This window comes from Lynx canadensis, chromosome F2 (assembly GCF_007474595.2).
Source record: "Lynx canadensis isolate LIC74 chromosome F2, mLynCan4.pri.v2, whole genome shotgun sequence".
Lineage (NCBI taxonomy): Eukaryota > Metazoa > Chordata > Mammalia > Carnivora > Felidae > Lynx > Lynx canadensis.
This window is the reverse complement of record NC_044320.2, coordinates 82,069,780-82,095,226: the sequence shown is the minus strand read 5'-3', so window position 1 is coordinate 82,095,226 and position 25,447 is coordinate 82,069,780. Positions and strand designations below refer to the sequence as shown.

The 25,447-nt window shown below is 40.2% G+C and overlaps 1 protein-coding gene across 2 annotated transcripts in view; it reads left to right on the top strand.

Annotated features, from left to right (window-relative positions):
• Positions 1-4,110: 4,110 nt before the first annotated feature.
• Positions 4,111-25,447, top strand: part of UBE2V2 (ubiquitin conjugating enzyme E2 V2) — a 63,329-nt gene continuing 41,992 nt past the window's right edge. Inside the window, exon 1 of one of the 2 annotated variants that reach the window (XM_030303911.2) lies at positions 4,111-4,178. In XM_030303911.2, coding sequence (XP_030159771.1) covers positions 4,163-4,178 — 16 coding nt within the window. In that variant the 5' untranslated portion in view covers positions 4,111-4,162. The remainder of the gene's footprint in view (positions 4,179-25,447) is intronic. The other variant, XM_030303912.1, reaches the window with a different exon arrangement.

Here is a 25,447-nt window from a genome sequence, read left to right as displayed (position 1 = left end):
TTGGACAGATGGGGAGAGAGATAGCGATAGGAAGAGAGAGAGAGAGAGAGAGAAGGTGCCCGGGTGGCTCAGTTGGTTCAGAGTTTGACTCTTGATTTCAGCTCAGGTTGTGATCTTGTGGTTCATGAGGTTGAGCCCTGCATTGGGATCTGAACTAACTGTGCAGAACTTGCTTGGGATTCTGTCTCTCCTTCTCTCTGCTCCTCCCCTGCTCATGTGTGGGTGCACTCATGTGCATGCACTCTCTCTCTTAAAATAAATGCATAAACTTAAAAAAAATAGAGACAGAGAGAGATGTTCATGTTTGACAAAGATGTTTGTTGTGACAGATCATCACATAGGCCAGTCTACAGAATGGACACCCTTAATTCATATATTACCCCTAGCTGGAAGGAGGTGGTTTAACTGTTGTAGCTGAACCACTTTTGTTCAAGGAACAGTTTAGGGTGTCTTTCACTAGAGCACATGATTGGGCATTTTAAGGAGGGATTAGGAAATGACACATACCAGTTATCCAATGGTTATATAGAAATCAAAAGCCTATAAATAGCTAACTTATCATTTGTTAATACTGTCCTTCTTTCTAAAGAATGAGAATTTGTGGTAGCTTACAGAGATATATTAAATACCATGATAAGGAATCAAATAAGTGTGAAGTGTGATAAGGGAGAAATAAGAACGCAAAGTGAATTGATTGGTGAGGTCAGTGCATACATTATATACCATAAACATTTATTAAAGATGTGCTACAGATTTGGTTTTGAGTTTCTTCACAGCCAGAGACAGAGGAAAACACAAAATGCCTATAAAAATGATTCGCCTGGGGTGCCTGGGTGGCTCAGTCGGTTAAGCATCTGACTTCGGCTCAGGTCATGATCTCACGGTTCATGGGTTTGAGCCCCGCGTCGGGCTCTGTGCTGACAGCTCAGAGCCTGGAGCCTGCTTCGGATTCTGTGTCTCCCTCTCTCTGCCCCTCCCCTACTCATGCTCTGTCTCTTTCTGTCTCAAAAATAAATAAACATTAAAATTTTTTTTTCAAAAAAATGATTTGCCTACTAGTAAAAAGAATAATTTTCTCTGATGGTGTCATCATCATAATGGCAACCATTTGTTGTGCACATTTAATGGGGCCAGACACTATGTTTAATATGTTAAGTATAAATTCTAACATTACCTCCATTTCACTGGTGGGAAATTGGAGATTACAAGATTAAATGTATCTTCTAAGGTCACAAGGTGAACAAGAGGTTGGACTGAGATCTTTCTGGTTCCAAATCCATCATTTCTCCATTGCACGCTGCAGGGCTGAGTGAGCTGTGGTGGGTAGGTGATGGGGAAAACTGCACCCGTTGCTTTCCTTGGCCTTTCCTGCCTCTCCTCTGTCCTTGAGCCCTTCATGCTGCTTCCTGCCTCATGCTGGTACCCCACAAGTGCCAGACTTTGCTTGCACAGCTGTTCTTTGACTGTTTCTAACACTCCAGACTACCTTTTGATTTGCTTCTTCCTTCAATTTCATTTCCATATTGATCAATGTTCTATTCGATGAGTCCATTTTTAAAAATTTGATTTTATTCTTCTTTCATTTATTTTTCTTTTCTATTTTCTTCCATTTTGGTTCCTAAGAAATTTGAGGTAATTTTTTCCCCTTCTTTTTCCTGGTTGTCATTGAGGCTTGTTGCTTTATACACTATTGCGAATAGGCAAAAATTGAGCATTTTTGTTTTCAAGTTACACAATATCTGACTTCCTCCCATGTATTGTAATTTATTCTTCAATTAACAATAGAGACGGTAGGACTGCTATTGGCTTTGCAAGTCTTGTTTACAAAATGTGAAGCAATATTTACATATTTTAAGAGTTAAACATTTCCTGAGTAAATATTTATAATTGGTCAAGTAGAATTGAATTTGGTCAATGTTTTGCTAGTTGTTAATTTTGATTCTGTTGTGAGGAGGACTATTTAATCTTGCCATTATCCATCTCTCTGGCCTAATAAGATGGTAAATATATGTCAGCAGAAGTTCATCAACATCCAAATGTAAGTGGACATTTGTGAAAAATGTATGGTAAGGGTTATTCAAACAATGTTTGTAAGAATAGTTAACAGAATAAGCAGGGTGAATGTTATTAGTTTCCTATTGCCGCACAACAAATTGTCCCAAAACTTAGTGGCTTAAAACAGCAAACATTTGTTATCTTATTTTCTGTGGGTCAGGAATCTGGGCATGCCTTAGCAGAGAGGCAATGAAGATGCTGGCCAGGACTACCGTATCATCTAAAGACTTGACCAGGGCAAAGTCTGCTTTCAAGTTCACCCCCATGTTTGTCGACAGAATTCAGTTCTTCACGGCTGTTAAACTGTGGGCCTTACTTCCTCCAAGGCTGTTTGCCAGAAGCTGGTATCAGTTCCTTGCTACCTGGGCTTCTCTGTAGGGTGGTCCTCTGTGTGGGAGCTGGCTACCTTTGGGGGAAGCAAGAATGAGTGCTGCAGTTAGAATCTAGTCTTTCTAAAACATAATCTCCAAAGTGATATCCCAGCACTTCTGTCTTAGTTTATTCTTTGAAAGCCAGTTAGTAAACCCACAAAAGGCAAGGGGATTATAAAAAACAAGGGCATGAACACCAGGAGGGGATCATTGGGAGCCATCCTGGAGGTTTGCCTACCACAGAGAGTGAAACTAACACTAACTTAATGCCGCCTAGCATCACTTCATATTAGAGGACAGAACTGGGACTGACGAGGAAGAAAGAGCAGCTGGCACTCCAAGTTCAAAAACTAAGAATAGGGTCTTTCTCTTCCCAAAGTTTCAGAACATGTAATAGATGGGGTAAGCAAGTATGTGGGATGGAAAGAACTAAGGACCACTAAAAGTTAAAAACTTCAGACACCCACTACTATAGCAGAATCAGCGTTTACTCTTAGGCCCAGCATTTTAAGAGCAACCAGGAATGAAAAGAACATTGACTTGGCAATCAGACTTCATCAGAATTCCAGCTTTCTTGTAACTACTGGTAGATTCACATTCTTAGGAAAGTCATTTAAGTTCTTTGGGGTTTATTTTCATTTCCTATAAAATGGGGATGATAGTATGAAATATTACTACCTATATTTGTGAGGCAGGTATTTAGAGCCATGATAGTTACACAATACTAGATGGCAACATAGTTCTACTGTGCCGCTATACTGAAAACTAAGGATGCAAAATCTTTGTTTTTTGAAACACATGGTGCTTTCTAACTACTTACAAATTTTATTTTATACGCTTTTGAAATAACTTTTCAGACTTAGACAAATATTTTAATGTTTCACTACCATGCATTATCTCAAAAGTATGATATAAATTCATTTAATTCCAAGGGGTTCTTTCGATTTTTTTGTCCAACCCCTCTGAATCATTTTTAAACAGAGAATTGCCAATGCCCTATTTAGTTATGACTTAATTTTTTTTTTTTTTTTACACTTATTTTTGAGAGACAGGGGTAGGGGGAGCGGGGCTTGAACTCACAAAACGTGAGACCATGACCTGAGCCGAAGTTGGAGGCTTAACCAACTGAGCCACCCAGGCGCCCCTAGTTATGACTTTTAATATAGTATACTTCACTTAATTCAATATCAAAATAAATATTGTTTCAATATTTAGTCAATATAAAACATTGTTTATGTTCTCTCTCTCTCTCTCTCTATATATATATTGGCTAACATATTTTTTGCAAACCTGCGCGGTCTTCCTTACAGCACATCACCTACGAACTATTAGGACACATGCCTGCCGTATTTGGGACTGAAGCCTCGCTGCACACGCCTTTTAATAAATTATTTAAAAAAAAATTTTTTTTTTCCCCCTCCCTTCACAGAACATGCCTTAAAAAAAAATATTTCCCGTTGTCTTTTTGCTCTACATTATGGTGACCGCCACAACTCGGTCTCCTAATGAACTTTAAGTTTTGCTTTGAATCCACGTATAACCTTAGGAAGACATCCAGACCACAGCAAGGCCCTGCACGCCCTTGGGCTAGGTGGCTAGAGCGTTTGCCGACGGGGGCGGAGCCTATGGTGACGTAGGCCGGGAAGCCGCGGGGCGGGGGGCGGGGCGGCGCGCTCCCGGAAGTGGCGCGTTACGTCGCTGTGCGTGCAGGCGGCTGCGTCGGGCTGCAGGAGAAGATGGCGGTCTCCACAGGTCGGTTCCCGGGCTGGGCTGCCTGCTTTCCCACTCCAACCCGGCTCTGCCCCTCCGCCTGCTGCTGGCGGCCGGGCACTGATCGTGTGGGAGAATCCAGAGTGCGCCTTCTCGGACACCGTGCTACCCGTGGAGCGAAGCCCGGGAGCTGGGAGGGTCCGGGCGGGTCGGGCGCCGGCGCCGAGGGCCCGGGGCGGCCGTCGGGGGTGGCGGGTCGTGCTTGCGCGTCGGCCGCGCGCCCGCGAGCTGGGGGCGGGGTGGCTCCGGCGCGGGCGCACACGCAGGGGCTAGCGGGTGCGGGTCAGATCGCTGAGCGGAGGGCAGTGTGGGAGGGAGGAGAGGAGGCCCAAGGTGGGCAGTGTCAGCCTCGGGCACGGAAGGGTTTCGGGTAAGGGGCGTCCTGGATCGAGGGGGGTCCCGTTCTGTTGGACTTGCCTTTATGTGGGTGGAGGAGGAGAGGACTAAGAAGAGGACTGTTGCTGTTTGTAGTAAGGGAGAAATGATGATCATTCTTACCTGGCTGAATACGTGTTGTTATTTTTATTCATTTAAGGGCAGAAGTGTAGTGCAAGAAAAATAAAACCATAGAGCAAGAAAACGCCAGTTTAAGAAGTGGTTTGTTTTTTAGACTGTTCAACTCCTCTCTCGTACTGAGTACAGTGTTTGGTTTCCAACGAGCACAGACTTTGAAGTTAAATATTAATACTGAGATTTTCGAAACTTGACCATTTTACAATATGTTAAAATGAAAATGTTAAGTTTTACTACTTAACGTCTGATCTTTCATTTCTCCTAATTACAATTGAAACCAGGCTATAGAACAGTGTGATTTAATATTTCATGCCATCATTGCATAATAAAACAAAATTTTAAATGTATATGTGCTAAAAAGTGGAAGGTTGCAGTATATGTTATTGGAATTTGTAAGGTTATACCTTGGGATACATTCAATATACATTTTAATGGAAAGTTATGTCTTTTAAGTCTAATCGTTAATGTGTACAGGTGTCATAGGTGATAGGATCTTTACCAGTTTTAGCGTTGGGGAGTATTTCGGCATACTTGAGGTATTAGCGAACTAGTAAAAACAAGGATTATTTTAAAAATGAGATTTTAGTGTTACAACTTTATTGTACTTGCTGTCGGAAATCCAGCGTGCTTGCGAATGGGGCCATATCCCTCTTGTTGTGCTTGGTACTATGGGTTCTTGAAAATTTAGTAATAAAATGGTACATTTTAATTTGATAGTTTTCATTTTGTGGATTGCATTGTTTTTTTAAACATGTCCCCCCCCCCCAACATTATACATATGAGAGTGTGGAAATATTTTGAAAAGAACAAATATTAGTTGTTACTGGTGGCAGATATTTTCGTTATCCACTTTCAGTTATCTTTTACAGAAGTCGAATATAAGTTATAAAGATGTTGCTGATTGTTGGCACATTTCCTTATACATTGGAAGCCTGTATTTTCTAGTTTATATTTCATCATCACAATTGTTATGTTTTCATCCTGTTTTCAGATTTATGAAATATGATACCTTAGCATAACTAATAAGGGTGTATTTTAGGCATTTGAGGTTTTTTCAATGAAATTTATTTTGAAACTATTGCTAAAAACTTGTCTTGGTCAATTTCAGTATTCTGTTTATTCATTTTGTATGCCTTACATAATTCACAGTATTGTTGAACTGAGAGGAAGACGAGTGCAGAAGCAGCTTTGGACTTTTTAAATTATACTTTCTGTTAGCTATACTTTTGTATTCTTTGTGGGGAAATAGTACCTGTATATTTGTGAAATAAATATAGCTTAAAATTTAAAATGAGATGAGCTAGGTCATGTAATAATGTACATGTTTTGGGGTGCTTGGCTGGCTCATTCTGAGGAGCATGGGATTCTTGATCTAGGGGTTGTGGGTTCGAGCCCAATTTTGGGCATAGAGATTATAAGAAAAAAATAAACTTTGAAAAAAAATCATTAAAGAATAATATACATGTTTTTTATTTAAGACAAAATAATCTTGATAAAAATAGTTATTTGCTAGGCTAAAAAGAAGAGATAGCTGACAAATATTTTTGATTCTTATTAAGGCATTATATTTTAATGTACATTATCTAAGTCATATACTTTTATCCTTCCTCTTACTAGAAGAAAAATTGGGGAGAAAAAAATTCCAGCTAGCCTGAGATTTTTAAGCTGAAACATACTTTGCCATACCATTTGATCCTCTTTTATTTAAGAGGGGAGGGCACAGAGGGGAAGAGAGAGATTCTTTCTTTTTAAGTTTTATTAAAAAATATTTTTTTTAGAAGTTTATTTATTTATGAGAGAGAGAGACAGCATGAGTGGGAGAGGGACAGAGAGAGAGGGAGATACAGAATCCTAAGGAGGCTCCAGGCTCTGAGCTGTCAGCACAGCTGACATGAGATCATGGCCTGAGCTGAAGTTGGATGCTTAACCGACTGAACCACCCAGGTGCCCTGGAAGAGAGAGAGAATCTTAAGCAGGCTCCATGCTCTGTGCAGAGCCCGATGGGGGCTCAATCCTGGGACCCTGGGATCATAACCTGAGCCAAAATCAAGAGTTGGACGCTCAACTGACTGATCCACCCAGGTGCCCTTGGTCTTCTTATTTTGCAGACGAGAAAAATGAGGGCTAAAATATTACAAGATTTTATACAGTTGGTTAGTGATGGATTCAAGGTTAAAATTTGCGTTTTTGTTTTTATTTTGTTCTCAGTCTTGTGTTCTTTCTGTTATGAGGAACTGTGCAGTTTGAAATATTCCTCAATCATGAATCTTACTCCCTTTTAGGCTTGAGAGTGGCTTCCACACTTCTCTTTCTAGCAGAATCTTTGTTTCACACTTAGATGTTTCTTGTGGATGGAAGTTGGGCTGTGGTGGAGACCCACCGGCTAGCTCCCCCGTTTCCAAGAGGCAGTCACCTTTGGAGGTCAAGAGGATTTCATTGGACATGGCTTAAGAACCACTACTTTAAGGAATAGAAATTTATTAGTACATTTAGTACCTTTGATTCAAAAATTTAATTAGATCCCACTACTAACAAAAGAGTTACTGTTAGATGAAAAAGCGCGTGCCACACTTTCTTAAAAAATTTTAAAATTTTAGGGTAATTTTAATTTTGCAGTAAAGTTGTGAAGATAGTACAGAGAAGATTGTACATGGGAGTACCTGATGTTCATTTTCTGTCTCAGGATCCCATCCAGGATACATTGTTAAATGAAAATTTAAAATTTCTTATCACTTAAAGAAGTTGTGGTTTATATATACAATGGAATACCACTTGGTAATGAGAAAGAATGAAATCCTGCCATTTGCAACAACGTGGATGGAACTGGAGGGTATTATGTTAAGTGAAATAAGTCACAGAAAGATGTTATATGTTTTCGCTCATATGTGGAACTTGAGAAACTTAAGACCAATGGGAGAAGGGAAGGGGAAAAATAGTTTCAAACAGAGAGGGAGACAAACCCATAAGAGACTCTTAAATACAGAGAACAAACTGAGGGTTGATGGGGGCGTAGGAGAGGGGGAAATGGGTGATGAGCATTGAGGAGGGTACTTGTTGGGATGAGCACTGGGTGTTGTGTAAGTGATGAATCTTGGGAATCTGTCCCCGAAACCAAGAGCACACTGTATGTTAGCTAACTTGACAATAAATTATATTAAAAAGATAAATAAAAAATAAAAAAGGAAAAAAAATAAAATTTTTCATCACTTGAGTTACACTAGTGGGGTTCTAATCTCTGAATGCAGATGATTGTAAAATATCTTTAAATAACGAGAGACTCAGAAAAGAACGGAATTTTTTTGTCTTTGATAGTAGGTCTGTGTAAGCCATAAGGTTGAAAAACGAAACGATAAGTAAAACTTACTACCTTCTTCAGAAGTGGGCAGCATTGTGTATACTGGAACAAGAACTGGATTAGCAGTGCTTTAATTCCACTGCTGCCTCTGACAGATTAGTGTGGCATGCTAGGCATGCCACTGAATCTCTTAAACCTTGCTTTCCCCATCCCTTCTGTGAAAGGTTGGACCACATGATTTTGTTTTCCCTATCTTCAAGATGATGATATGCAGGCAGAACTTGGGAGTAGCATCAGAAGAGGTGTGCATGGTGTGTAAATCATAACATAGAACCTGGGACCTGGACAATATAAGAGCCAAATTGCAGTAGTCTAGTACATTTCCCTCTTGAGACTTTAATAACTGGCTTGATAGATTTTTCTGTGTCTGTTAGCAGCCTGGATCCTCTTGATACATGTTTGTTTTTTTTTTTTTTTTTTTTCTTTTTTTTATTTATTTATTTTTGGGACAGAGAGAGACAGAGCATGAACGGGGGAGGGGCAGAGAGAGAGGGAGACACAGCATCGGAAACAGGCTCCAGGCTCCGAGCCATCAGCCCAGAGCCCGACGCGGGGCTCGAACTCACGGAGCGCGAGATCGTGACCTGGCTGAAGTCGGACGCTTAACCGACTGCGCCACCCAGGCGCCCCGATACATGTTTGTTTTTGACAATATGATTAAATCGTACAGCCTTTGCTGTACGTGCATTCATCCCTTTGCACAATACTGCAGGATGGTAAAAATGACCATGCAGACTGAGACTGTTCAAAGCAATCTTACTAAGAAAAACTGTTAGTCCGTGACCTTTGAAAATGTTTGCTTAGATATTAAAAACTCTTTGTGGTTATAAGTATTTAGGAAAATGAAAAAAAATAGTGAAACTATCATTTGTTCAGTACTGTAATTTAAAAACGAGACGTTAAGAATTGGAATGTTTTATTTGTAAAACATTTGTCAAGAGTAGTTTGAACAATGCTTGACTTTTTCTTCTCATCGTACACTTACGATGTGGAGCAAGCATCTTTTCTGTGCTTTGATAATTGTCATACTCCTCAGTTTGAATCACTTCCAGTATTTTATCCTTTGTGCTTTCGATGTTGGAAATAATCTCAGATTTCCTTTATTGTGAAGTTTTTCACTTCCTGTGGAACATTGCCATCCTTTTCTTGTAACTGCCTTCCTCATTTACGTCCATAAGCCCCCATTCACACAGTTTGGGTGTTTGCTCATCTAGAGTCTTCCCAACACTTCCAGTTGCGTGTTTTTTTCTATAACTGCATTTACATTTGATTCACATTTCACATCAGTGTTACCAGTTTTTTCTTTGCTGCACTTTGATCTTTGTTGGCTAATTTCTTTTTCTGGCTATTTTTATAGAATGCCACATGGGTTTACAACTGGCACACTACTATGAGCTTTGCTGTCTGTATGTGACTCACAAATGTGCAGGGACCCATCACCAACTGACTTTGAAAGATGTGAAGCGATTGGCCACTGGTTAGGATGCTCACCTATTATTTACATAGTGATTTGTGGACTGGGGAGCTTGCAACAGAATTTGTACTTAATGTGATTACTCATGGTTAGGGGACTGTGCTAACTGAAGCTTCATCCGTGATGTTGGGGGACTGGTAGTATTTAAACCATGCTGACTGAAAGCCATACAAATGGAAACTATGAAAAGGAAAGATTATCCTTAGTGGAAACATCCACTTGACCGATTACTTGGGGAGCTGTTTGACACAAAACTTCAAAGTGGATATGTGAGGCTTGTAGACTAGAATAAATGGAATAAAGTTCAGTGTTCAAAAGTTTATTTCAAGTGTATTTGACTTTTTTAAAAGGAATGAATGTTTTATATAAATAAATTTTTTCTATGTTTTATATTAGAGAGAGAGAGAGAGAGAGAGAGAGAGGGAGAGCATGAGTGGGGGAGGGGCAGAGAGAGAGGGAGACACAGAATCCGAAGCAGGCTCCAGGGTCCAAGCTGTCAGCACAGAGCCCATTGCGGAGCTCTAACTCATGAACAGCGAGATCATAACCTGAGCCAAAGTCGGACGTTTAACCGACTGAGCCACCCAGGCGCCCCAAGATGTTTTTATAAATAAATCTTTGAGATAATATGGTAAGACAGTCCTACAGTTGTAGGACTGGGTTTGGGAGTGATTTATTCTTCTTTACAAAGTCGTAGCTGATTTGTATAAAAGCAAATGTTATATTCAGTTTAAGTTAGAACTCAGCAAAGTTTCGGAACACAGGAGAGAAAGCCTGTGTAGGTCTTTACATACATTGAAATAATAATTGTAATGGAAAGCACATTATGGATCATCTAGGCTTCACTTTATAGATGAGCTATGGAAATTTAGATAGGAAATGACTTTCTCAAGATTACTTAGCTAGATGTAGAGTCCAGAGGTAGTTTCTTGATTTCAGGTTCTTTGATAACTGGTTCTGTATTGCACTGTATAAACGTTGTTTGCTTTCATTTTGTGGGAACCTAACAATGTGATTTCATAAATAAATACCATTAGGATGAAGAGAAGACAGTTGATAGGGTCTAATGACATTGTAAGTATTTAACACTACATGTTTTAAGATGTAAATGATTGTGTTGAAAGAATAACAAAAAATTTAAGAACACTGATATGTGTGTTTTTTAAATGTTTATTTTTGAGAGAGTGTGAGCATGAGAGGAGTGGGGGAGGGACAGAGAGAGAGGACAGAGATTCTGAAGTAGACTGTGTGCTGACAGCAGAGAGGCAATGCAGGGCTTCAACTCTTGAACCTTTAAGATCATGACCTGGGCCAAAGTCATATGCTTAACCAACTGAGCCACCAAGGCGCCTCAAGAAAATTGATATTAATAGCTAAATCTCATTATACGTTTACACAGATTTTTTTGTGAGCACAAATTTGGTGTTGCAGGCAAATGATTCTTAATGATTCTTTTATTGATTAATGATTCCCTTAATGATTCTTTTATTTTTCCCCCCCTTCTCCCATGGTCTTCTCTTAAGTTTCTCAAGATCCACATAGGAGTGAAAACATGGTCTCTGTCTTTCTCTGACTGGACTTATTTCAGTTAGGATAATACCTTCTAGTTCCATCCACGTTGCTGCAAATGGCATGATTTCATTTTTCTCGTTGCCAAGTAGTATTCAATTGTATATATAAACCACGTCTTCTTTATCTGTTGTTCAGTTGATGAGCTTTAAGGCTCCTTCCTAATTTGGCTATTGTTGAAAGTGCTGCTATAAACATTGGGGTACAAGTGCCCCTATGCATCCTGTATCTCTTGGGTAAATTCCTAGCAGTGCTATTGCTAGGTCATAGGGTAGATCTAGTTTTAATTTTTTGAGGAACCACCACACTGTTTTCCAGAGTGGCCGCACCAGTTTGCATTCCCACCAACAGTGCAAGAGGGTTCCTGTTTCTCCACATCCTTGCCAGCATCTGTTGTTTCCTGATTAGTTCATTTTAGCCAGCCTGACTGGTGTGAGGTTGTATCTCAGTGTGGTTTTGATTTGTATTTCCCTCATGATGAGTGACGTTGAGCATCTTTTCATGTGTCTGTTGGCCGTCTGCATGTCTTCTTTAGAAAAGTGTCTATTCATGTCTTCTGCCCATTTCTTCACTGGATTATTTGTTTTTTGGGTGTAGAGTTTGGTAAGTTCTTTATAGATTTTGGATACTAACCCTTTATCTGATATGTCATTTGCAAATATCTTCTCCCATTCCGTTGGTTGCCTTTTAGTTTTGGTGATTGTTTCCTTTGCAGTGTAGAAGCTTTTTATCTTGATGAGGTCCCAATAGTTGATTTTTGCTTTTAATTCCCTTACCTTTGGAGATGTGTTGAGCAAGAAATTGCTGCAACTGAGGTCAAAGAGGTTGTTGCCTGTTTTCTCCTCTAGGGTTTTGATGGTTTCCTGTCTCACATTTAGGTCTTTCATCCATTTTGAGTTTATTTTTGTGAATGGTGTAAGAAAGTGGTCTAAATTCATTCTTCTGCAGGTTGATGGCCAGTTCTCTCAGTACCATTTGTTAAAGAGACTGTCTTTTTTCCGTTGGCTACCCTTTCCTGCTTTGTCAAAGATTAGTTGGCCATACATTTGTGTATCCAATTCTGGGTTCTCTATTCTATTCCATTGGCCTATGTGTCTGTTTTTGTGGCAGTACCATACTGTCTTGATGATTGTAGCTTCGTAGTAGAGGCTAAACTCTGGGATTGTGATGCCTCCCTCTTTGGTTTTCTTTTCCAATAGTACTTTTTCTTTTTCAATAGTACCCCAATAATTAATTTGGGGTCTTTTGTGGTTCCATGCAAATTTTAGGATTGTTTGTTCTAGCTCTGAGTAGAATGCTGGTGCAATTTTGATTGGGATTGCATTGAATGTGTAGATTGCTTTGGGTAGTATTGACATTTTAATGATATTTATTCTTCCAATCCACGAATATAAAATGTTTTTCCATTTTTTTGTGTCTTCTTCAATTTCCTTCATACATTTTCTGTAGTTTTCAGCATATAGATCTTTTACATCTTTGGTTAGGTTTATTCCTTGGTATTTTATGGTTCTTGGTGCAATTGTAAATGGGATCACTTTGTTGATTTTTCTTTCTGTTGCTTCATTATTAGTGTATAAGAATGCAACTGATTTCTGTACATTGACTTTGTATGCTGCAACTTTGCTGAATTCATGTATCAGTTTTAGCAGCCTTCTGATGGAGTTGTTTGGGTTTTCCACGTAGAGTATCATGTCTTCTGTGAAAAATGAAAGCTTGACTTCATCTTTGCCAATTTTGGTGCCTTTGATTTCCTTTTGTTGTCTGATTGCTGATGCTAGGACTTCTGACACTATGTTAAACAGTAGCGGTGAGAGTGGACATCCCTGTTGTATTCCTGATCTCAGGGGGAAAGCTCTCTGTTTTTTCCCATTGAAGATGACGTCAGCTCTGGGCTTTCTGTATATGGCTTTTATGATTTTTGGTGTGTTCCTTCTATTCCAGCTTTCTTGAGGGTTTTTATTAAGAAAGGATGCTGTATTTTTCAAATGCTTTTTCTGCATCTATTGACAGGATCATGTGGTTCTTATCCTTTCTTTTATTAATGTGATGTATCACATTGATTGATTTGCGAATATTGAACCAGCCCTGCAGCCCAGGAATGAATCCCACTTGATCATGGTGAATAATTCATTTTATATGCTGTTGAATTATGTATATTGGGATGTTGGCCTGTAATTCCCCTTTTTTGTGGGGTCTCTGTCTGGTTTGGGAATCAAGGTAATGCTGGCTTCATAGAATGATTCTGGAAGTTTTCCTTCTGTTTCTGTTTTTTGGAACGGCTTGAGAAGGATAGGTATTAATTCTGCTTTAAACATCTGGTAGAATTCCCCTGGAAAGCCATCTGGCCCAGGAGTCTTATTTGTTGGGAGATTTTTGATTACTGATTAAATTTCTTTACTAGTTATGGGTCTGTTCAAATTTTCTATTTCTTTCCGTTTGAGTTTCGGTAGTGTGTGGGTGTCTTAAGAATTTGTCCATTTCTTCCAAGTTGCCCTGTTTGGCATGCAGTTTTTCATAGTAGTCTCTGATAATTGTTTGTATCTCTGAGGGATTGGTTGTAATAAGTCCATTTTCATTTGTGATTTTATCTATTTGGGTCCTCTCTCTCTCTCTCTCTCTCTTTTTTTTTTAAATTTTTTTTTTTTTTTTCTCAACGTTTATTTATTTTTGGGACAGAGAGAGACAGAGCATGAACGGGGGAGGGGCAGAGAGAGAGGGAGACACAGAATCGGAAACAGGCTCCAGGCTCTGAGCCATCAGCCCAGAGCCTGACGCGGGGCTCGAACTCACGGACCGCGAGATCGTGACCTGGCTGAAGTCGGACGCTTAACCGACTGCGCCACCCAGGCGCCCCTCTCTCTCTCTCTTTTAATGTTTATTGTTTTTTTATTTAAAAAAAAATTTTTTTTTTCAACGTTTATTTATTTTTGGGACAGAGAGAGACAGAGCATGAACGGGGGAGGGGCAGAGAGAGAGGGAGACACAGAATCGGAAACAGGCTCCAGGCTCCGAGCCATCAGCCCAGAGCCCGACGCTGGGCTCGAACTCACGGACCGCGAGATCGTGACCTGGCTGAAGTCGGACGCTTAACCGACTGCGCCACCCAGGCGCCCCATTTAATGTTTATTTTTGAGAGAGAGATGGAGTGCAGGCAGGGGAGGGGCAGGGAGAGAAGGAGACACAGAATGCCAAACAGGCTCCAGACTCCAAGCTGTCAGCACAGAGCCCAATGTGGGGCTTAAACCCATGAACCGCGAGATCATGACCTGAGCCAGAGTCATGGCTCAGACGCTTAACCGACTGAACCACTCAGGTACCCTGATCCTCTCTCTTTTCTTTTTGAGAAGTCTGGCTAGGGGCTTATCATTTTTTTTTTTTTTTTTTTTTTTTTTTTTTTCAAAAAACCAGCTCTAAGTTTCATCGATCTGTTCTGTTTTTTTTGGATTCTATATTGTTTATTTCTGCTCTGATCTTTAATATTTCTCGTCTTCCTCCGGTCTTGGGGTTCCTTTGTTGTTCTGCTTCTTGTTAGGTGTACTGTTAGATTTTGTGATTTTGTATTTGAGATATTTCTTGTTTCTTAAGATAGGCCTGGATTGCAATGTATTTTCCCCTTAGGACTGCCTTTGCTGCATCCCAAAGGTTTTGGACTGTCATGTTTTCATATTCATTTGTTTCCATATATTTTTTAATTTTTTCAATTGCCTGGTTGACCCATTCATTCTTTAGTAGGATGTTCTTTAACCTCCATGCATTTGGAGGTTTTCCAAACTTTTTCCTGTGGTTGATTTCAAGTTTCATAGCATTGTGATCTGATAGTGTGCATGGTATGATCTCAATTCTTGTATATTTATTGAGGGCTGTTTTGTGACCCAGTATGTGATCTATCTTGGAGAATGGTCCACATGCACTCGAGAAGAATGTGTACTCTGCTTTAAGATGAAAAGTTCTGAATATATCTGTCAAGTCTATTTGGTCCAGTGTATCCTTCAGGGCCATTGTTTCTTTTTTGAATTTTCTGTCTAGATGGTCTGTCCATTGTTGTAAGTGGAGTATTAAAGTCCCCTGCAATTACCACATTCTTACCAATAAGATTGCTTACATTTGTGAGTAGTTGTTTTATATATTTGGGTGCTTCCGAATTCATTGCATAGACATTTAAAATTGTTAGCTCTTCTTGATAGATAGACCCCATAATTATTATCTAATGCCCTTCTTCATCTCTTGTTATGGCATTTAGTTTAAAATCTAGTTTGTCTGATATAAGTATGGCTACTCCAGTTTTCTTTTGACTTCCAGTAGCATGATAGATCTCCATCCCCTCACTTGCAATCTGAAGGTGTCTTCAGGTCTAAAATGGGTCTCTTGTAGACAGCAAATAGATGGGTCTTGTTTTTTTTATCCATTCTGATACCTTATGTCTTTTGATTGGAGCATTTAGTCCATTTACATTCAGTGTTATTATTGAAAGATAGGGATTTGGAGTCGTTGTGTTATCTGTAGCTTTCATCCCTGTAGTGAGGTCCCTGGTCCTTTGTGGTCTTTGCAACATTCCACTCACAGAGTCCCCCTTAGGATCTCTTGTAGGGCTGGTTTAGTGGTGGTGAACTCCTTCAGTTTTGTTTGGGAAAACCTTTATCTCTCTGTCTATTCTGAATGACAGGCTTGCTGGATAAAGGATTCTTGGCTGCATATTTTTCCTACTTAGTACATTGAAAATTTCCTGCCACTCCTTTCTGGCCTGCCAAGTTTCAGTAGATAGGTGTGCTACTACCTTTATGTGTCTGTCCTTGTAGGTTAAGGCCCATTTGTCCCTAGCTGCTTTCAGAATTCTCTGTTTGTGTTTTGCCAGTTTCACTGTGATGTGTCATGCAGAAGATCAATTCCTGTTATGCCTGAAGGGAGTTCTCTGTGCCTCCTGGATTTCAATGTCTGTTTCCTTCTCCAGATTGGGGAAGTTCTCAGCTGTCATTTCTTTAAGTACACCTTTTGCCCCTTTTTCTCTCTCGTCTTCTGGAACTCGTATGATACAGACATTATTACGTTTCATTGAATCCCTTAGTTCTCTTAATTCTCCCTTCGTGGTCCAGAAGTTTTTTATCTCTTTTTCTCAGCTTCATATTTTTCCATAATTTTATCTTCCATATCACTTATTTTCCCCTCTGCCTTTTCAGTCCTCGCTGTCACTGCCTCTAGTTTACTTTGCACCTCATTTACAGCATTTTTTAATTCATCATGACTATTTTTTAGTTTCTTGATCTCTGCAGCAGTGGATTCTCTGCTGTCTTGTATGCTTTTTTCAAGCCCAGTGATTAATCTTATGACTAGTATTCTAAATTCTTGTTCAGTTATATTGTTTATATCTGTTTTGGTCATTCTTTAGCTGTCATTTCTTCCTGGAATTTCTTTTGAGGAGAATTCTTCCGTTTTGTCATTTTGGCTAGTTTTCTGTCCCTTATGTGTTTTAAAAGCTTGTTACATGTCCTGCTCCTGCAAACACTACTATATTAAAGAGGGGTCGTCACACTGTCCAGGGCCTGGCCCTTCAGGAGCTGTTTTTCAGAGTGTGTTACTTGCTCTCTGTTGTTTTGACTTTGGCTGCTTTATCTCCCTACTCGTAGTGATGGTTTGGACCCGCCACCAGGTGTGCTTTGAGTTGTTCGTGGAAGTAGTCCTGGGAAAGAAAACAAACAAACAAAACAGAAAAAAACCCAAAACACCAGCTATAGCAGAACAACAGGGTGAGGCTGTTCTTGATAGAAGAGGACTTATCCCTTACAAAGAGAGACATGACAGGGGCAGGGAAAAAGAAGGGAAAACAAAATTGACCAGGCAGAGAAACTAAACGGCTTAATGCAGAGAGAGAGAAAGGGGGGGGGAGGGAGAGGGGAAATAAAGAAGGAGGTGTAGAACAGGCGTAAAGCGATAGATTGAAGGTGTCTGCTCAAACAAACCAACAACCAGAATAACCAGACTAGAGAAGGGAAGAAATAAGAAGGAGAAAAGGAAGGAAATATATGTATATATATATATATTATTGTCCAATAATTAAATGAATAAATGTAAAACCACTGGGTGCCTTGGAAGCGGTGGCAGTGCTGGTTTGGAGGAGGGGCTGTCTGGTTCATCAGCGTCAATATAGCTCCAGGAGAACCACAGTTAGCTTAGCACACGTGGAGGGGTGTGTGGAGGGGCGTGGTTTGGTGTGGCGGGTCCCGCTGTCCCTTCCCTGAGGCCCCAGCTTGGTGATGGGGGAGAAAAATGGCGACTCCTCCCCCCTCCCCCGCCCCAGTCCCCAGTCTCTCCTCCACGGACTGGGTGTCCCACACCACTCTGTTCAGGCCATCGTCGCAGTGCCGCGGGCGCCGTCCCGGCGGTTTGTCCCGCTCGGACGACTCCCGTGCCTCCCCGGTGCTCGGCTGGGATTCACATCCTGATGTCTCCAAGGAGCCCGCTCCCTGCGCCCGGCTTTTGGCCTGATGCGTGGCCTGATACGTGGCTTCTGGCTGGCGGTCGCAGGCAGAGCTGCTCGCCTTTGAGCGGCTAAGCCCCTTCTTCCCACGGCACTCCAGGGCAGGGGACCGCTCTCTCCCACCGCGGACTGGGCCTCCGAACTGGTTCCCGAGCCCCGGGCTGGCCCCCCTTCTCCCCAGGTGCACGAACAGGGCAGGGCGGCCGGCCCCAGTCCGGAGGAGGCCCCGCAGGCAGGGGTTGGGTCTTTGTCGCCGGGTCGGTGGTTTTTCTCTCCCCCAGATACAGTCCTGTGATTCCCCAGCCTCCGTTCCTCTTCCTTTGCCTCTCTGCAGAAGGGGATCCCGCCCCTCCGCGCCTGTGCGATTTGGTTAATCTTGCAGTTGGCACTCCTCGCCTACCTATGGCCTGCCAGTCTGTCCCCGTGGGCCCCCAGAGAGGTCTCTGTCACTCTGAAGCCCGGACTCTTGGAATTCAAAGTCCTCAGGCCTCAACACTGCTGTGTTTGAGGGACGAGGGCACTTCGGGTCCCCCTGCTTCTCCAGCATGTTGGATCTCCACTTCTTAGTTTATTCTAAAGAAAATGTCCTTTCCTACTTCTGGAATAAACATTGTTAGCTGCTTTCCTGGAGAATATTAAGTAACTAATATATTCTCCCTTGGTTTACCTATCTTACTGAGCTATCTATAGTGTATCTGAGCAAAGACTTCTCTAATAACTTACTGCAATGTATTTGAATCTTGAATGTATCTGCTTTCATGGTTTTCTTCACTGACAGAGTCTGTATTCCAGAAGTTTTTCCACCTGTATTTGAAGGTATAGTAGAGATGCTTCAGATGTATAATATTTGATTTGAAATTTTTTCAGATGTTTTTATTTACCATGTTTCATCACTTCTAAGACACATTTTAATGTCTGAAATAGATATATGTCATATAGTTTAATGGTAGTATTTTTTAATTAAAGAAAAATTATTTATCAGGACACCTGGGTAGTTCAGTCAGTGAAGCGTCAGACTCTTGATTCGGCTCAGGTCATGATCTCACGGTTTGTGAGATCACACTCCTTGTCGGGCTCTGCGCTGACAGCGTGGAGCCTACTTGGGAATCTTCCTCTCCCTCTCTCTCTGTCCCTTTCCTGTTTGCCTGCCCCCTTTCTCTGAAAGTGAAGAAATAAACTTTTGAGAAAAATTTATTTTTTGAGAGAGAGGGTGAGTACAAGTGGGAGAGGAGCAGAGGGAAAGGGAGAGAGGTTTTTTTTTTTTTTTAAGTTTATTTGTTTTGAGAGAGAGAGGCTTGATCTCACAACTGTGAAATCACGATTGTGAAATCAAGAGTCACACATTTAACCACCTGAGCCATCCAGTCTCACCTTTAGTTTCTTAATAATGGTTCATCATATAGTTTATGCTATCTTAGATTTGATGAAAGAAAATATTTAAAGTCTATTATAAAACATTTAGTGAGGTGAATATATACCAGATTTTAAAGTACAAGGTTCTACAAATATGTTAACATGTGTTCTCATTTCTTTAAAAAAAAAATTAAAAAAAATTTTTATAATGTGTATTTATATTAGAGAGAGAGAGCAAGAGCACACGAGCAGGGGAAGAGCAGAGAGGAAGATACAGAATCTGAAGCTCGATCCAGGCTCTGAGCTGTCAGCACACAGGCTGATGCGGGCCTCCAACTCACAAACCATGAGATCATGACCTGAGCTGAAGTCTGATGTTTACCAACTGAGCCACCAAGGTGCCCTGAAAGGAATTTTTTTTAATGTTTATTTATTAAAAAAGTTTTTTTTAAATGTTTATTTTCTTTTTGAGACAGAGACACAGAGCATGAGAAGGGGAGGGGCAGAGAGAGAGGGAGACACAGAATCTGAAGCAGGCTCTAGGCTCTGAACTGACAACATAGAGCCTGACGCAAGAGCTCGAACTCACGGACTGCAAGATCATGACCTGAGCCGAAGTCAGACACTGAATCAACTGAGCCATCGAGGCGCCCCAATATGTTCTCATTTCTTAATTGAATGTTGAGAAATTGTTATAAATTTAAACTTAAGTATATTCTAGTGAAGTAATGTTTTAAAATTAAATTTATTATTTTTTAAAATTTATATCCACATTAGCATATAGTGCAACGATGATTTCATGAGTAGATTCCTTAATGCCCCTTACCCATTTAGCCCATCTTGCTTCCCAAAGTCCCTCCAGTAACCCTCTGTTTGTTCTCCATATTTAAGAGTCTCTTATGTTTTGTCCCCCTCCCTGTTTTTATAATATTTTTGTTTCCCTTCCCTTATGTTCATCTGTTTTGTATCTTAAAGTCCTTATATGAGCGAAGTCATATGATATTTGTCTTTCTCTGACTGACAAATTTCGCTTAGCATAATACCCTCTGTCCAGGTAGTTGCAAATGGCAAGATTTCATTCTTTTTGACTGCTGAGTAATACGCCATTGTATATATATACACCACTTCTTCTTTAGCCATTTATCCATTGATGGGAATTTGGGCTCTTTCCATACGTTGGCTATTGTTGATAGTGCTACAGTAAACATTGGGATGCATGTGTTCCTTTGAAACAGCATACCTGTATCCCTTGGATAAATACCTAATAATGCAATTGCTGTGTCGTAGGGTAGGTAGTTCTATTTTTAATTTTTTGAGGAACCTCCGTGCTGTTTTCCAGAGTGGCCACACCAGTTTGCATTTCCCACCAGGAGTGCAAGAGATCCTCTTTCTCCGCATCCTCCTCGCCAGCATCTGTTGCCTGACTTGTTAATGTTAGCCATTCTGACAGGTGTGAGGTGGTATCTCAGTGTGGTTTTGATTTGTATTTCTCTGATGATGAATGATGTGGAGCATTTTTTTCATGTGTCGGTTGGCCATCTGGATGTCTTCTTTGGAGAAGTGTCTCTTCATGTCTTTCACCCATTTCTTCACTGGATTATTTGTTTTTTGGGTGTTGAGTTTGATAAGTTCTTTATAGATTTTGGAAAGTTACTCTTTATCTGATATGTCATTTGCATATATCTTCTCCTATTCCATTGGTTGCCTTTTAGTTTTGCTGATTGTTTTCTTTGCTGTGCAGAAGTTTTTATTTTGATGAGGTCCTCATAGTTCATTTTTACTTTTGTTTCCCTTGCCTCTGGAGATGTGTTGAGGAAGAAGTTGCTGCAGCCAAGGTCAGAGAGGTTTTTGCCTGCTTTCTCCTCGAGGATTTTGATGGCTTCCTGTCTTATCTTACATTTAGGTCTTTCATCCATTTTGAGTTTATTTTTGTGTATGGTGTAAGAAAGTGGTCCAGGTTCATTTTTCTGCATGTCACTGACCAGTTTTCCCAGCACCACTTGCTGAAGAGACTGTCTTTATTCCACTGGATATTCTTTCCTGCTTTGTCAAAGATTAGTTGGCCATACATTTGTGGGTCCATTTCTGGGTTCTCTATTCTTTTCCATGGATCTGTTCTTGTGCCAGTACCATACTGTCTTGATAATTACAGCTTTGTAATACAGCTTGAAGTCCAGAATTGTGATGCCTCCTGCTTTGGTTTTCTTTTTCAAGGTTGCTTTGGCTATTCAGGGTCTTTTCTGGTTCCATACAAATTTTAGGATTGTTTGTTCTAGCTCTGTGGAGAATGCTGGTGTTATTTTGATAGATATTGCATTGAATATGTAGATTGTTTTGGGTAGTATTGACATTTTAATATTTGTTCTTCCTATCCAGGAGCATGGAATATTTTTCCTTTTTTTGTGTCTTCAATTTCTTTCATAAGCTTTCTATAGTTTTCAGTGTATAGATTTTTCACCTCTTTGGTTAGATTTATTCCTATGTATTTTATGGTTTTGGTACAATTGTAAATGGGATCGAATCCTTGATTTCCCTTTCTGTTGCTTCTTTTTTTTTTTTAAATTAAAAAAAATTTTTTTTAATATTTTATTTATTTTTGAGAGAGAGAGACAGAGTACGAGCGGGGGAGAGGCAGAGAGAGCAGGAGACAGACTCCACAAAGCAGGCTCCAGGCTCTGAGCTGTCAGCACAGAGCCCGACGCAGGGCTTGAACTCACAAACTGTGAGATCATGACCTGAGCCAAAGTCGGATGCTTAACCGACTGAGCCACCCAGGCGCCCCTCTGTTGCTTCATTTTTGATGTATAGGAATGCCATCGATTTCTGTGCGTTGATTTTATATCCTGCGACATTGCTGAATTCATGAATTGGTTCTAGTAGTTTTTTTGGTGGAATCTTTTGGGTTTTCCATATAGAGTATCATGTCATCTGTGAAGAGTGAAAGTTTGACCTCTTCCTGGTTGATTTGGATGTCTTTTATTCCTTTGTGTTGTCTGAGGCTAATACTTTGGATACTATGTTGAATAACAGTGGCAAGAGTGGACATCCCCGTCTTGTTCCTGACCTTAGGGGGAAAGCTTTCAGTTTTTCCCCATTGAGGATGATATTAGCACTGGGTCCTTCATATGGCTTTTATGATCTCGAGGTATGATCCTTCTCTCCATACTTTCTTAAGCGTTTTTTTTTTTTTTTCAAGAAAGGATGCTGTATTTTGTCAAATGCTTTCTCTGCATCTATTGAGAAGATCTTGTGGTTCTTGTCCTTTCTTTTATTGATGTGATGTATCACATTGATTGTTTTGCGGATATTGAACCAGCCCTGGATATCAGGTATAAATCCCAGTTGCTTGTGGTGAGTAATTTTTTTTAATGTATTGGTGGATACCATTGGCTAATATCTTGTTGAGGATTTTTACGTCCATGTTCATCAGGGAAATTGCTCTGTAGTTCTCCTTTTTAGTGGGGTCTTTGTCTGGTTTTGGAATCAAGCTCATGCTGCCTTCATAGAAAGAATTTGGAAGTTTTCTTTCCATTTCTATTTTTTTGGAACAGCTTCAAGTGAATAGGTGTTAACTCTTCCTTAAATGTTTGGTAGAATTCGCCTGGAACACCATCTGGCTTTGACTCTTGTTTTTTGGGTCATTTTTGATTACTGATTTGAATTTTTTACTGGTTGTGGGTCTCTTCAAATTTTCTATTTCTTTCTTAGTTTTGGTAGTTTATATGTTTCTAGGAATTTGTCCGTATCTTCCAGACTGCCCATTTTATTGGCGTATAATTGCTCACAATATTCTCTTACTGATTTTATTTCTGCTCTGTTGGTTGTGATCTCTCCTTTTTCATTCTTGATTTTATTTATTTGGGTCCTTTCATTTTTCTTTTTGATCAAACTCACTTGGAGTTTATCAGTTTTGTTAATTCTTGAAAGAACCAGCTTCTGGTTTCATTGATCTATTCTACAGTTTTTTTGGTTTCAATAGCATTGCTTTCTGCTCTAATCTTTATTATTTCCTGTCTTCTGCTGGTTTTGGGTTTCATTTGCTGTTCTTCCAGCTCTTTAAGGTGTATGGTTAGGTTGTGTATCTGAGACTTTTGTTCCTTCTTTAGGAAGGCCTGGATTGCTATATACTTATCTCTTATGACCGCCTTTGCTGTGTCCCAGAGGTTTTGGGCTGTGGTGTTATTATTTTCATTGGCTTCCATGTGCTTTTTTTTTTTTTTTTAATGTTTATTTTTGACAGAGGCGGAGCATGAGTGGGGGAGGGGCAAACAGAGAGGGAGACACAGAATCCGATGCAGGCTCCACGCCCTGAGCTGTCCCAGCACAGAGCCCGACACGGGGCTTGAACTCACAGACTGCGAGATCATGACCTGAGCTGAAGTCAGAAGCTCAACAGACTGAGCCACCCAGGCGACCCCCATGTGCTTTTTAATTTCCTCTTTAACTTCTTGGTTAGCCCAATCATTCTTTAGTAAGATGGTCTTTAGTCTCCAAATATTTGTTATCTTTCCAAATTTTTTCTTGTAGTTGATTTTGAGTTTCTTAGTGTTGTAGTCTGAAAATATGCATGGTGTGATCTTGATCTTTTGTACTTGTTGAGGGCTGATTTGTGTACCAGTATATGATCTTTTCTGGAGAATGTTCCATGTGCACTTGAGAAGAATGTGTATTCCATTGCTTTAGGGTGAAATGTTCTGTATATATCTTTTACGTCCATCTGGTCCGTGTGTCATTCAAAGCCATTGTTTTCTTGTTGATTTTCTGTTCAGATGATCTGTCCATTGTTGTAAATGGGGTATTGAGGTCCCCTACTATTATGGTATTATTATCAATGGGTTTCTTTGTGTTTGTGATTAATTGATTTATGTATTTGTGTGCTTTCACATTTGGAGCATAAATGTTTACAATTGTTGGGTCTTCTTGGTGGATAGACCTCTTAATTATGATGTAATGCCCTTCTTCATCTCTTTATTTTTAAGAGTGATAGAAGTACGGCTACTCTAGCTTTCTTTTGTCGACCATTAGCATGATAGATGGTTCTTGATCCCCTTACTTTCAATCTGAAGGTGTCTTTTGGTCTAAAATGGGTCTCTCGTAAGCAGCATATAGATGGATCTTACTTTATTATCCATTGTGTTATTATCCATTGTTTTGATTGGAGTATTTTGTCCATTGACGTTTAGAGTGAGTACCTAAAGATATGAGTTTATTGCCATTATGTTTCTTGTAGAATTGGAGTTTCTGGTGGTGTTCTGTTCCTTTCTGGTCTTTGTTTCTTTTGGTCTCTTTCTGTCTCTCTCTTTTTTTCCCCATCTTTTCTCCCCTCAGAGAATCTCCTTTAAAATTTCTTGCAGGGCTGGTTTAGTGGTCACCAATTGCTTTAACTTTTGTTTGTCTGGGAGACTTTTAATTTCTCCTTCTATTTTGAATGACAGGCTTGCTAGATAAAAAATTCTTGGCTGCGTATTTTTCCGATTCAGCACATTTAATATAACCTGCTACTCCTTTCTGGCCTGCCAAGTTTCTTTGGATAGGTCTGCTGCAAACCTGATCTGTCTTCCCTTGTAGGTTAAGGACTGTTTTTCCCTTGTTGCTTTCATGATTCTTTCCTTTTGTGAATTTTGTGAATTTGACTGTGATATGCCTTGCTGATGGTTGGTTTTTGTTGAATCTAATGGGAGTCCTCTGTGCTTCCTGGATTTTCATGTCTGTGTCTTTCCCTGGGTTAGGAAAGTTTTCCGCTATGATTTGCTCACATAACCCTTCTAACCCTTTTTCTCTCTCTTCATCTTCTGGGACCCCTATGATTCTGATGTTCCTTTTTAATGAGTCAATGATTTCTCTAATTCTTTAAAAATTTTTTTTAATCTTTATTTTTGAGAGAGAGAGAGAGAGAGAGAGAGAGCGAGTGGGAGAGGAACAGAGAGAGAGGAGCACACAGAATCCGAAGCAGACTCCAGGCTCCTAGCCGTCAGCACAGAGCCCGACGCGGGGCTCAAACTTACGAACCATGAGATCATGACCTGAGCCAAAGTCGGACACCCAACTGACTGAGCCACCCTGGCACCCCTGATTTCTCTAATTCTTAAATTATGCTCTTTTGCCTTAGTCTCCCTCTTTTTTTCTGCTTCAGTATTCTCCATAAGTTTGTCCTCCATATCGCTGATTCAGTGCTCTGCCACATCCATCCTTGCTGCAGTGGCATCCATTTGAGATTGCAGCTAAGTTATATCAGTTTTTATTTCATCTTGACTAGCTTTTATTTCTTTTATCTCCGCAGAGAGGGATTCTAATCTATTTTCGACCCCCGCTAGTATTCTTATTATTGTGATTCTAAATTCTGGTTCAGATATCTTGCTTGTAGCTGTGTTGGTTAAGTCCCTGGCTGTTGTTTCTTCCTGCTCTTTCTTTTGGAGTGAATTCCTTCATTTCGTCATTTTGAAGGAAGAAAAGGAAGTAATGACAAAAATATTAAAATTAAAAAATTAAAAACAACATGCATACACACAAAAATC